The 13,015-nt window shown below is 42.8% G+C and overlaps 1 protein-coding gene across 1 annotated transcript in view; it reads right to left on the bottom strand.

Annotated features, from left to right (window-relative positions):
- Positions 1–1,935: 1,935 nt before the first annotated feature.
- SNRNP40 (small nuclear ribonucleoprotein U5 subunit 40) overlaps positions 1,936–13,015 on the bottom strand; it is a 33,268-nt gene continuing 22,188 nt past the window's right edge. The window contains exons 6-10 of the mRNA XM_047873096.1: positions 11,113–11,233; positions 9,294–9,376; positions 7,774–7,835; positions 3,420–3,523; positions 1,936–2,444 (exon numbers count right to left, since the gene is read on the bottom strand). Coding sequence (XP_047729052.1) covers positions 2,395–2,444; positions 3,420–3,523; positions 7,774–7,835; positions 9,294–9,376; positions 11,113–11,233 — 420 coding nt within the window. The 3' untranslated portion in view covers positions 1,936–2,394. The remainder of the gene's footprint in view (positions 2,445–3,419; positions 3,524–7,773; positions 7,836–9,293; positions 9,377–11,112; positions 11,234–13,015) is intronic.

The raw sequence follows: 13,015 nt of genomic DNA, 5'->3' as shown, positions 1-13,015 counted from the left end.
AGAAAGCAGGCAAAAACCTCTTTGATCTTGCCCACCACAGCAACTTCTTACTCAACACGTCTCCAGAGGCAAGGGAAACAAAAGCAAAAATGAACTACTGGGACCTCATCAAAATAAAAAGCTGCTGCACAGCGAAGCAAACAATCAGCAAAACTAAAAGGCAACCAACGGAATGGCAGAAGATATTTGTAAACGACATATCGGATATAAAGGGTTAGTATCCAAAATCTATAAAGAACTTATCAAACTCAACACTCAAAGAAAAAAATAATCCAGTGAAGAAATGGGCAAAAGACATGAATAGACACTTCTCCAGAGAGGACATCCAGATGGCCAACCGACACATGAAAAAATGCTCAACATCACTCATCATCAGGGAAATACAAATTAAAACCACAATGAGATAGCACCTCACACCTGTCAGAATGGCTAACATGAACAACTCAGGCAATAACAGATGCTGGCGAGGATGCAGAGAAAGAGGATCTCTTTTGCATTGTTGGTGAGAATGCAAGCTGGTGCAGCCACTCTGGAAAACAGTATGGAGGTTCCTCAAAAAATTAAAAATAGAACTACCCTATGACCCAGCAATTGCACTACTAGGTATTTGTCCGAGGGATACAGGTATGCTGTTTTGAAGGAGCACATGCACCCCTATGTTTATAGCAGCACTATCAACAATAGCTAAAGTATGGAAAAAGCCCAAATGTCCATCGATGGATGAATGGATAAAGAAGATGTGGTATATATAGACAATGGAGTATCACTTGACAATCAAAAAGAATGAAATCTTGCCACTCGCAACTAGGTGGATGGAACTGGAGAATATTATGCTAAGCAAAATTAGTCAGAGAAAGACAAATATCATATGACTTCACTCGTATGAGGACTTTAAGAGACAAAACAAATGAACACAAGGGAAGGGAAGCAAAAATAATATAAAAACAGGGAGGGGGACAAAAACATAAAAGACTCTTAAATATGGAGGACAAACAGAGGGTTATGGGAGGGGTTGTGGGAGAGGGGATGGCTAAATGGGTAAGGGGCATTAAGGAATCTACTCCTGAAATCATTTTTGCACTATACGCTAATTTGGATGTAAATTAAAAAAAATTAAATTAAAATAAATAAATAAAAATGTAAAAGCCAAAAAAAAATTTTTTTGAATAACAACATTCTCTCTCTCTGCCCCTCCCCCTCCCACTGCACGCGTGCATCCTCTCTCTCTAAACAAAAATAAAAAAGACACACACTACTCCCCCGCGCCAGATGGGACTCATTAGTGTCAATCTGTGTGCTGGGCGCAGTCATCCAAGGATCCAGGGGGACAGTAACCTGTTTTGAGGATAGAAAGCAACTAACAGCATTTCTTACTGTCCCTGTCAGTTTAGGAAAGACAGGCGAGTAAGCAGAACTACAAAAGGTCTCAGGCAACGTCATGGTCCAGTTACGCCAAAACCTTCACAGATTCCTTCTGAGTGGAGACCGGTGCAGTGTTCCAGCCCGTCACCGCTACTGGCTGAGACTGCCCACATCTGTCTGCCCGCTTCAGGAGCCCTGACTGTAGGGGCTGCTGCTCAGAACTGTGGCAGAAGGCAGAATCGAAGTAGATCCTGTTCATTAAAGATCATGTAAAAGTATACAAAAACTAGGTTCTTTCAGACCTTATTACCTTTTGACTGCTAGTCTCTAAGTAGGAGAGAAAGCATTCGTTATGGATACTCTCTGGGAATAAATCTTCACGGGAGTAAATCAAGAAACATGAGAAGGGGGGAAAAACCTCTAAACATCCCTGTAAACGGCATCGTGTAAGTTCAAGTGGACTGTATCCCTTGGCCACATCATGCCCTGCTCAGATTTACAGCCATCGAGCTTCAAAGAAAAGACAGCAATAAATCCAATCCACATGGCTCTTGTAAAAAGGCATCTATTTGGTTTTTAATACAAAACGACTCAGAGAAACACAGAAAGAAAATATCATACAAGCCAGTTATTGAATTAAGAAAAAAAAAAAAAAAAACCCAACAAAGAAATTTCAGTCACATTTCCTGTTTTCAGCCTGGATTAGAAGACAGGAAACTGCAAACCAACCAATGTCTGTCTCTTTGAAGAAATCTTATTTAAAAAAAAAAAAAAAAAAAAAAAAAAGGAGGCAAAAACCAAACAGTCCCTGAAATCTGGCAGGTGGTTTTTAGAGGCCACTGTAAGCTTGCCTTAATCATCCTGGTAAAATGGGATACCAGTGGTGGTTGGGACATGGCCACATCCTCCTTGCCTTTTGCTATGAGTGATCTTCGTCTGCAGGTAGGATGCTGGCCCGGGCACTATTCGATGCCGCTTCTGTAGTCTGAGGTCTCAAGGCCAAGCAGCGGTGGAGTCTTCCATTCTGTGTCTTCACTGAATCTCCCCCATATACAGTCTCTTGTCACTGGACGCTGACAGAACTGAGGTGAGAAGAACAGAGAAGATGAGATGAGGGGAGCTAATGAAGGCTCAAGGAGACTTGGTGCTCAAGGGCTCTTGTGTCAAGAGCCAATTTTGGTAAAAAGAGCAATTGGACTTAGCTTAAATTCCCCTCCTCTCCAACACCATTCACAGGAAAACTGTAGCCTGGCTTTTTAGTTCAAGTCCTCCTTTTTTTTTTAATGTTTTATTTGCTTTTGAGAGAGAGAGAGAGAGAGACAGGGTGAACGGGGGAGGGGCAAAGAGAGAGGGAGACACAGAATCCGAAGCAGGCTCCAGGCTCCGAGCTGTCAGCAGAGCCCCACGTGGGGCTCAAATTCGTGAACCACGAGATCATGACCTGGGCGAAAGTCGGACGCTTAACTGACCGAACCACCCAGGTGCCCCAGTTCAAGTCCTCTTGAAACCAACCCCAAGGGTGGACTGTGCTATGGGAAATGCATCTATCAGGGTCTAAACCCCGATGTCCCTCTTCAGCCACACCCTATGAAAAGACCTTCTCAGCCATTCTCCCGAAGAATCAACGTCTGTGCCAGTCATTTTGTAAATGTGCTTCTGCTGGTTCTATTTAGCCCTGGAGAAAGTTATACTTTCTCCTTTAATTCAAGGCTCATTGTTTAATTAGCTAGCCAATATAATATAAGCTGCAGTTTATATCTGAACATTAAGAAACATTATTCTTTTACCCAAACGTGTAACTGAAACACAGACTTGAAGCAAGTAAACTCAAGAGAACTAGAAATAGATTAATCAGTCTTCTTTTGAGAGTCATTGGAAAAAGGAACATTGCTCTTGACTTCATCACTTAAAACACTGGTGAGGCTGTCAATGGACAGCCATAAAGACAACAAGGAAATTCACATAAAACAGACATCCACTTCTGCCTTTGTATTTGCAGGGCCCCTTGAGGGAGATTTCCCCCAGTTTCCCTTTCCCCAAAGTCGGGACAGACTTACTGATGGGTTCATCGGGGTGGAAAGCCACTTCATTGATGGAGCCAGCGTGTCCAGGCAGCTTATACAAAATCCTCCTGCTTGTGGTATCCCACACATACACAAACCTGCAAGGTATCATGAAGGGCAGTGTTAAAACTTCCCAGAGCTGAGGGTAGGGTAGAGGCACGGCTTTTTAACAGAGATGGAAGCAACAATTTACTCATTCATCCACCCCGTATTTACTGAACTGTGTTCTGGTGTTTACAGACTAGAAATACAGATTCTGAATAACGGATGGACCCTTGAGCAACTGAATAGAGAAACTGGAACAGCTACAACTATAAGCATTCCTTGTATTTCAAACGTAAGCTTTTGAAATAGGAAAGAACATGGAGGAAGACCGTTTTTCCTACGGTCCCCACACAGAAATCTTCAAAGGGCATCTGATAGGCATCTAGGATGTCTTAAAGCTAACCCAATTCTCAGCAGGCTGGGAGCCTAGGGTGCGGGCCCATCTGAGCCTCCCAGGACTGCGTCCAAATCACAGAGCTCAGAGAAGGGACAGGAAATTTCTGCGGTATAACACACACCAAATATAGACTTGACCCAATCTTGTCCTGAATTCATGGGAACTCCATGACCAGCTGGTCAAAACTCAGTTTACAGATAAGAAAACTAAGGTATAGTGACTCTTCCAAGGTGACACAGTTCATCAGAGGCAGAACTAAAATTGGAACTTTTTTTTTTTAAAGTAGGCTCCATGCCTAATATGGGGCTTCAACTCGCAACCCTGAGATTAAGAGCCACATGCTCCACTGACTGAGTCAGCCAGGTGCCCCTACAATCAGAACTCTTAATATATTCTAGTAATCTCCTTTCTCTTACCACCCTCAAACATCTTCTAATTCCTCTCGCCCCTCGGAAGTTCTTTTGACCTTCAACCTTGCTTGGGTTATTTTGGGGCTGAAGGGTAAAATAAAGAGACATTATCTTCACATGCCCATGCAAAAATAATCTGTGGGTAAATTTAAGGGGCTGGTGGTTTTCAAGCAGGTTATAAACATTACTTGCATATTTGTTTTGTTCAGTCAACATCTAAAAGGGTAGGTACAGTTACCAGCACTTGATATTAAAATGCCTAGTGCTGGGGTGTCTGGGTGGCTCAGTCAGTTGAGTGTTCAACTTCAGCTCAGGTCATGATCTCATGGTCCATGGGTTTGAGCCCTGTGTTGGGCTCTGTGGGACAGCTCAAAGCCTGGAGCCTGCTTCGGATTCTGTCTCTCCCTCTCTCTCCCCTGCTCGTGCTCTGTCTCCTATCTATTTCTCAAAAGTAACCAAACATAGGGGTGCCTGGGTGGCTCAGTCCGTTAAGTGTCTTGACTTCAGCTCAGGTCATGATCTCACGGTTTGTGGGTTCGAGCCCCGCATCGGGCTCTGTGCTGACAGCTCGGAGCCTGGAGCCTGCTTCAGATTCTGTGTCTTCCTCTCTCTCTGCCCCTCCCCCCCCCTTGCACTCTGTCTCTTTCTCTCAAAAATAAATAAACGTTTAAAAAAAAAAAAACAAACATAAAAAAATAATAAAATAAAATAAAATAAAATGCCTGGTGTTGATGTAACATCACATTTGTGGTTTAAAATACAACTAAACACGAGCTTATTTACCCTGTTTAGTTCTCAAGTGCTAGGCTCCATAGGAACTTAATAAAAGTTCCAAGCAAGATGGAAGGGAAGCAGGAAGCCCATCTGTCTCCAGACTTCTTGGCTCCGATGTTCCCGCTCTCCCTACTGTGTTCGTTCTTGCTGTGCACAAATAACGCCCTCATTAACCCAGCCCAGGAAGATATGACAGAGTAACAAAGTGTATGAGCTCTGGGCTCCAAAAGACCTGGGCTCAAGTCTCATGCAACTGTTTAATCACTAAGTAAGCTTAGACAATATTTAACTTCTCTGAGCTTCTCTTTCTTTAGTTGTGATGATGGATACTATACTGATCTCACAGCTTGGTTGAGAGAAAAGAGGAGATAATATATGCACAGTGTTTGGCACACACATGACAGCTGCTGTTATGATGAGGACATTTATTATCAAAACAGAAGAACGTGAAGTCAGGAGGCTGACTAACTCACTCATGGCAGACAGACTGACCAGTCTTCCCACAGTCCTGGATAGGAACTGTTGAAGGGTTTCGAGTTTGAATGTGAGGCGGTAGGTGATTTGCGAGTAGAGAGGGGAAATGTGCCAAATCCAGGCCAAGCTAAAAAGCAAATTTCTGAGAAGGATACATTTCCCAGGCACATAAAAGCCAGCAGAACCCCAGATCTCCAAGGGTTTACTTGAAGGCCTCACTCTCCATGGCTGCCAATTAGGTGCTAAATTTAGAGGGGTTCCTTGTCCTCTCCTTACTTTGGCACGGGAACATTCGGCAGGAACCAGGTTCCTTATATAACAGAGTTGCTTGTTGACTTGGGGCTAATTGGCGAGGTGGCCTGTGAAATCTGGCCAACCCCAGCAGGTAGATACACGGGCTGTGCCCAGACCAGGGCCACGCTTCCCGCATGTAAGGTTTAAAGGAACAGTGGGGAGGGAAAGAAGAAGAGAGGACACTGAAAGTCAGAAAGGACCAATGTCAGAAACAAACTGCTCAGAAGAAAAGCTTAGGCAAATATCATTTAAAAGCTTAACTACATAAAAAAAGAGATCTCTGTTGAGAATTACGTAAAAACACTTCGAATCGTTCTTACTCTGTTAGAATGCAAGATACCTTAGGCTGTGGACCTGTTTCTTAAGGTCTCCTTTAGTAACCTGACTACTGAAAATCCCTTAGATTTCCTCTGCAAGGCAGCTCTCTACACCAACGGGTTACAAACCATCAATGTGGCACTGATGGCCTGGACCTTTTACCCCCAGAAAACACCCCAGTACTTGGCCTTTTATCTCAGTATGAAACTTGCTAGGGAAAAAAGTGGACTCTGGAATCTTCAGGTATGTTCAGCACTGTCCACAAGCAACAAAGTGTAGGACAGACCAACAACGTGAGGCTTTTCTATGGCTGTGGTAGGGCCCCAAATAGAGAAGAAAACCCTGGAACACGCTGAAGAGTCCAAGCTATGCCACAAAAGGCTTCATGTTTGTAAGATGGTGCCCGTTTTAGTACGGTAGTAGGAAAATCTCTCAACGGAGAGAAAGATGGGGTTAAGCTAAAAAGGGTTAAGACATCTCTCAGTGGAAGTTAAAGCCAGAGTCGGCCATCAGAGGGCCTTAACATTCTTCACCACTCCACATCTGTGGCCCATTAGTCTGGCATGGGCACCCACACCCCCGCCTCTGACCCCGTCCTAAGTGCAGGTCACCATAGATATACTAAACAGCAGGGTCTGATAGAAGAATTCTCTCCCTTCTCTTTCTAATTCATCACCGAATGGCTGAGCCAGTTTAAAGTGACAGCTAAGAAAGTCTCATGGTCTCTGAATTCAGGGGTGGAAAATACCTAGCTCACATGTTGACACAACCCTCATCTAGCAATCATGGTACTTTTCCTATTGAGCCCACACCCAGCTCTGAATCACCCCCAACACAGGCAGCCATTACCAACAGCTGAGCTGATATGCAGAGTAAAATCTGACTGCCATCCTTGAGCTAGGAATTCATTCATGTAAGATTCACTAAGTGCTTAGGTCAAATACTGCTCTGGGTTCAGAGACGACTAAGACTCATTTCCTGACCTCTAGGAACAAATAATTAGGTGAGGGTGCCCCACTCTGTTTATCTCACGGTAAGACGTGCTGGATGCTGAGAAAGGTTTGATGTATAAGGTGTGACTACAGTGCAGAGTAAAGAGCAGTTAGTCATACCCCAGAGGAAAGGGAGAGAGGACCAGGGAAGTTTACAGACATAACACAGAGGTGATTCATAGAGAGACACAGAAATCTGGAAAATGGAGAAGAGGGGCTAGGAGAAGGCTGGAGGCACGAGGGATGTAAGAACAGGGAGAGTTCTGTGTGAGTGAAGCACTGTGGCGATGGTGAGGGAGGAGAGGACACAACATGCATTTGAGCGAACTGGAGCGCCGCGGAAGAATCTGAGGAGGGAAACTGGGGCTAGATTAGGAGTCTAAATTTCACTTTGATGGCAAAAGGAATCCAACAGAATTGAAAAAACTGTTTATCTTCCAGGTCAAAAAGGTATCCATAGAGAGGAGAGAAGCTGTGTTTGTCTGACATGACCCTCAGGCCCTTCTAACTGCATATGGCTTCATTGCTGAGCACGGCTGTAACTCTACGTCCGTGCTGGCTCGCCATCTGCACTTAATGGATTCGACACAAGCAGGCACCTGCAGAGCTCCATCATTCTTCACCGCACACCCGGTAATCCTTACCTGTCAGCTGAACCAGCTGCTATCTTGCTTCCATCAGGTGACCAAGAACATCTCAGGAGGTTCTATAAAGATTGGAATTCAACGAATACAGTGATTAATGCACCACACCCCTCTTTACTGGACTACAGAATCACCAAAAGACTTTAAATTTCTTATTTAAAAAAAAAAATTTTTTTTTTAACATTTATTTATTTTTGAGACAGAGAGACAGAGCATGAACAGGGGAGGGGTAGAGAGAGAGGGAGACACAGAATCTGAAACAGGCTCCAGGCTCTGAGCTGTCAGCACAGAGCCCGACACGGGGCTTGAACTCACGGACTGTGAGATCACGACCTGAGCCAAAGTCGGAACTTAACCGACTGAGCCACCCAGGTGCCCCAAGACTTTAAATTTCATAAGCAGAGTTTCAATTAGTCTCCCCAGAAAGATGATCAGCAATCATCTTATATTGTGTGGCCTAAGACAGCATACTTTATTTCATACAACATTCAAACCAACTGTAGAAAATGCTTCATTCACAGTAAATTAGAGTGGACCTGGCAACAAAATGTTGTTCTGCCTACAAATGAAGGTTTTCTGTGCTCACTGATCTCGATCCTCATTAATAATTTCATTTTGAAGGAAAATAAAAATAAAACCAAATCCAACAAAAAACAAGATTTGATTTATAAAGTGAAACTGAATGGGCGCCTGGGTGGCCCAGTCAGTTAAAGCGTCTGACTTTGGCTCAGGTCATGATCTCATGGTTCATGAGTTTGAGCCCCACATTGGGCTCTCTGTTGTCAGTGCAGAGCCCGCTTTGGATCTTCTTTCCTCTCTGTCTCTCTCTCTCAAAAATAAATAAAACATTAATAAATATATTTTTAAATATAAAGTGAAACTGAATCATACAGACTCTCAAAAGAAAAACATTAGTCTTATTATTAACAAAGTATCTGGAGGAAAAGCTGCTATCAAGAGCTGACCTAGGACTTAGATTTAAGAAAAATTTCTCTCCAAATCTGGGCCATGGTCCTTACTGAGGAAAGGGATGTATTCTCAGGGCTCTAACAGTGGGTCACTGGGAAGGTGAGGGAAGCCACCTGAGTAACAGATGGGAAGCCTGAGTCCCGTATGTAACACTGACCCAAGAGGGTCAAAGTTTCCAAGGAATGAAAAGGAGGTTAAGACTATCTTGTTGAAGTCAGAAGTCTTAAATTTGAAGGCGGTCACACCACCGTCTATCTATGTAACTGCCTTCCTCCCTATGCTTCCATTAGTTTTATTTCTGGCAAGAACGGTTTTGATGGAGAACAGTGTTCACCGGAATATAGCCCCTTCTTAGTAGAGCTACTGCCCTCTATCCTTAGCACCACTTTTTTTTTTTTTTTTAAATTGAGATATAACTGACATATAACATGGTTTTAGTTTTAGGTGTACAACATAATGATTTGATATATATAAATATCGGCCTTGGCACCACCTTAAATGTATCTCTGAGTCAAACGGACAGTAAAACTCTTTTGCCATGCAGGACTCACCTTTTCAAAGTTGTGCACATTTCCTTGAAATATCTTCACACACCTCTCTTTGGGAGCAAATGGCCGGACATCCCAGACCCGCACTGCAAACGGAGCAAAACATGTTATCAGCTGGAGGCCTCCTGAGAACCCACCCGAAGTCAGTATCATGTCAATGACAGATGCTTTTTCCTGGACGGAGGAGGGCCAACACGGTAGAAGGTACATGGGAAGGCTCTCTCTTTTTTCTAACAGAAATGAAATGCATACAAATTCCATGAACAGTGACTAAGGGCACAGAGGAAAGCTGAGGAGGCAGGAAGGAGAAATGCCAAACACATAGCTGGGGGTCTGCAACAGAAAGTAGGTGGGTGTGACATTAATTTCACCAAACATTTGCAAAGGATTTCTCTTGCCAACCCAAAAAGTCACATCTAACAAAGCCTTAAACATGACACTCTAAATACCATGGACTACTGTGACAATCATCTACAAAAACCAAACTCAGGACTGACCTTTTCTAACTTTGCTCACAGGGACACCTGACAGTCTGAACTTGAACAAGGAAATATATCCAGAGAGTACCATACTAAGAATTAGAAAAAGTGAGCTGTGATTCTCATTCTAGCTCTGTTATATGTATGGGTGACGTCAGGTAAAAAGTGAGTTTTTGTGTTTTGTGTTTTGTCTCTGTAAAATGAGAATACCATCTGTTCTTTTACTTTTTCATGAGTATTTTCAGGATACAAGGGACAGGGCTCTAAGAGAGTGGAGGCAATAAACAAAAGGATTTTGTAATTTTATCATACAGCCACAATAAAAATTCTTATTATTTTACTAACCATTCAGGGAATCGCATCTTTCCTTATATAGGGCGAACACTGCTACAATTAGTCAATGGTAAACACATCATGATCAGGATACGAACACGCGTGGTAAGCAGTGGCTACAGTTGTTAACAAACGTTATAACTATAGTGGAATTCAAGTGACGATGTAATTTTAATTGAGTGTGAAAAACAAAACAGTCCTTGAAATCAGGCACAGAAAGGTGAAGGTATGCATGAAAGTTTGCTACTGAGTTGAGGACAGTCAGAAAATAAGGGTGCTCATTCATTCAAGAACCCGCTGAATGCTAGGCTCTGTTTGTATTACAAAATGTCAGTGAAAGCATTTCAGTTCCTGACAAGCCTATGAACTTGTGCACCAGAGGGGCATCTCTAAGCTCTCCCAACACAAAGCATATACTCCATCCTCCTTTTTGCTATAGTAAACCCATCCTCCCACATAGCAACTCAGAAACAAGCAGAGGAGAGTGTTTGTGTGAATGCGGAATGTTGCGATGTCGTAATGAGGACCTCTTGTCACACCAGTCAGTGCTCTGAAGTGGGAAGGGCAGACGCGCTGGCCGAAAGAGCACAGTTCTACCCACAGCTCTGCTGACCAGCCAAGCTCGGTGCTCTCCGAAATGCTTGCGAACTGCTTTGGACGGATCTGCAGACTCACGTTTCTCAACAAACTAATGATCACCAAGAGTTTCTAGTCTGCTGCCTACATCCGCAGCACACCAGATGCTGAAATGGGTCTTAAAAGCTTGTGTCAAGTTGCTCAGGGATTAGATGGCAGATCTGGGACTAGAACCCTGGCTTCTTGACCATATCTTTTAAAGCTTTTTCTGTTACAATGTGTTTTCCTAACTGCCTTGGTAGAAACCTGCGAGCCACTTTTGACTCTTTCCTTGGATCCACATTTATCCCAGCACAATTTCTACCACCCAATGCCCACTTTCTTTAGGGTCCACAGTGACTGGGCACTTGGAGAGCTTTCCTTTTCAATGTTACCTGTATTGTCCATTGCATTGGACAAGAGATAAGAGCCTTCAGAACTTAAACTCAGGCCCGTCACTGAATCTGCATGGCCTCTCATGGTGTAGGTGAGCTTGTTTTGGCGCAAGTCCCAGACCTATAAAAACAAAAAAGTTGCTCCCAGAAATCAAATTGAGAATAGCAAAGAAACCGAGTTTTTACTAAAGACTCAATGGCCTGGAGAAACTGGTAACCCTTCTCAATCTGGCTGTGGACCAAGTATAACTTTAGCACAAAATAGAGGATTTCTGTCAAAGAGGAAAAAAACTCTTGTCTTTCTAAAAAGGGAGTCAAACGTGCTATGTCTGACCAGAAGGCTAATAAATGTCAAAACCTATGTTTAACAAAAATTAATAAAATTTACAGAGACTGTTCTCAAATCATAACAAAATGTATTAGAAATTAAAAAACTAAGTAGCATTTAAAATGCTTCAACTATGATTCTTAGCAATTTAAACTATTAGAACTATAGAAGGGGCACCTAGGTGGCTCAGTTGAAGCATCTGATCCTTGATTTTGGTTCAGGGCATGATCTCACAGTTCGTGAGGATGAGACCTGCATCAGGCTCTGTGCTGAAAGAATGGAGCCTGCTTGGGATTCTCTCTGAAACCCCCTCTCCCCACCTCCCCCAATCATGCGTACGCACGCGCATGCACGCTCTCTCTCAGAATAAATAAACTTAAAAAACAAACTATAGAAAAACAAGTGAACGTGTCATTTGAAAAGAGCATTATGATTACATGTAAATGTATCTTAAGATAATACACAGAAATATACGCGCTTAAAAATTTTCATTTAATGTTATAGGTACACGACACACACACACACACAGACACACACACACACACTACAGAAAAGCATATTTATTGAGAGAAAAATGAACTGCAGATTCACTGTTGCCTGGGTAGAAAACGTAGAAGAAACAGTTCAGCTAAAAATAACCTAACATCAAACAGGGAATATAAATGGTTCATTAAGTTACAGCCCATGAACACATTGCAACACCACGGGACTTTGCTAGAGACAGTACAGCAGAGTGGAAAGACTGAGGATTTAGGGTCAGACTGACCCAGTCCTAAGAGTTCTGTCTTATTGGGCCACTAACCCTCTCTGAGCCTGTTTCTGGTCTGTAAGATGGGGATAACAACATTTACCTCTTATGGCTCAAATAGAATGCTCAGCAGATGCCTGGTATGCAGCAGGCCCTCAATAATTGGTAGCTATTATTAAGCAACCTCTAAAAATAACTCTGAGGACCAAATGGAAAAATGTTCCAATAATAAGCTATTGAGCTAATAAAGAAGATACAAAATAGCATTTATATTTACACAGACTGCAACTATGTGGAAAAAAAATAAAGCCAATAGCAATGGTCTGGAATGTCATATGGAAAAAAGAACAGCAATTTTGGTAAGGTCATTGGTTATTACACAGAATTTCCTCCAAATTTGATTTAATACTGCCATGTAGTTTTTCTGAGTGGGAAAAAAAATGTTTTTGCTGCCTATTTAAGCAAGGCACTTCCCTTATCTAGAAATGAGTTTGGTGCTGCATGTCAAAGCAATGCAGAAGGCAGACAACTCCACTTTCCCCATCAATAACTCACTCATGTGTGGAACCCAACACACTTTATATACAATCATTTTCGTGTCAGGTGTTTGCTGCCTCAATAATCAGGAAAGCTTGAAATGGCTGACGTCTTTTGTTCAAGCTACTGTTCCTCCTCTTCAGGGAAGACACTGTTGAAGTCTTCAGCTTGTTAGGAGAGAATGCAAAGCCATCCCTCATAGCACTTGGGTGCCATTTCCAGACCTTCCTTCTTGAGGCATGTACACGTTGTGCACAGCCAACACATATCCAGATTTGCTGTAGAAAGTA

Source organism: Prionailurus viverrinus, chromosome C1, assembly GCF_022837055.1.
Source record: "Prionailurus viverrinus isolate Anna chromosome C1, UM_Priviv_1.0, whole genome shotgun sequence".
Taxonomy (NCBI): domain Eukaryota; kingdom Metazoa; phylum Chordata; class Mammalia; order Carnivora; family Felidae; genus Prionailurus; species Prionailurus viverrinus.
Note: the sequence above shows the minus strand (reverse complement) of the source record. Positions and strands in the feature narration are given on the sequence as shown.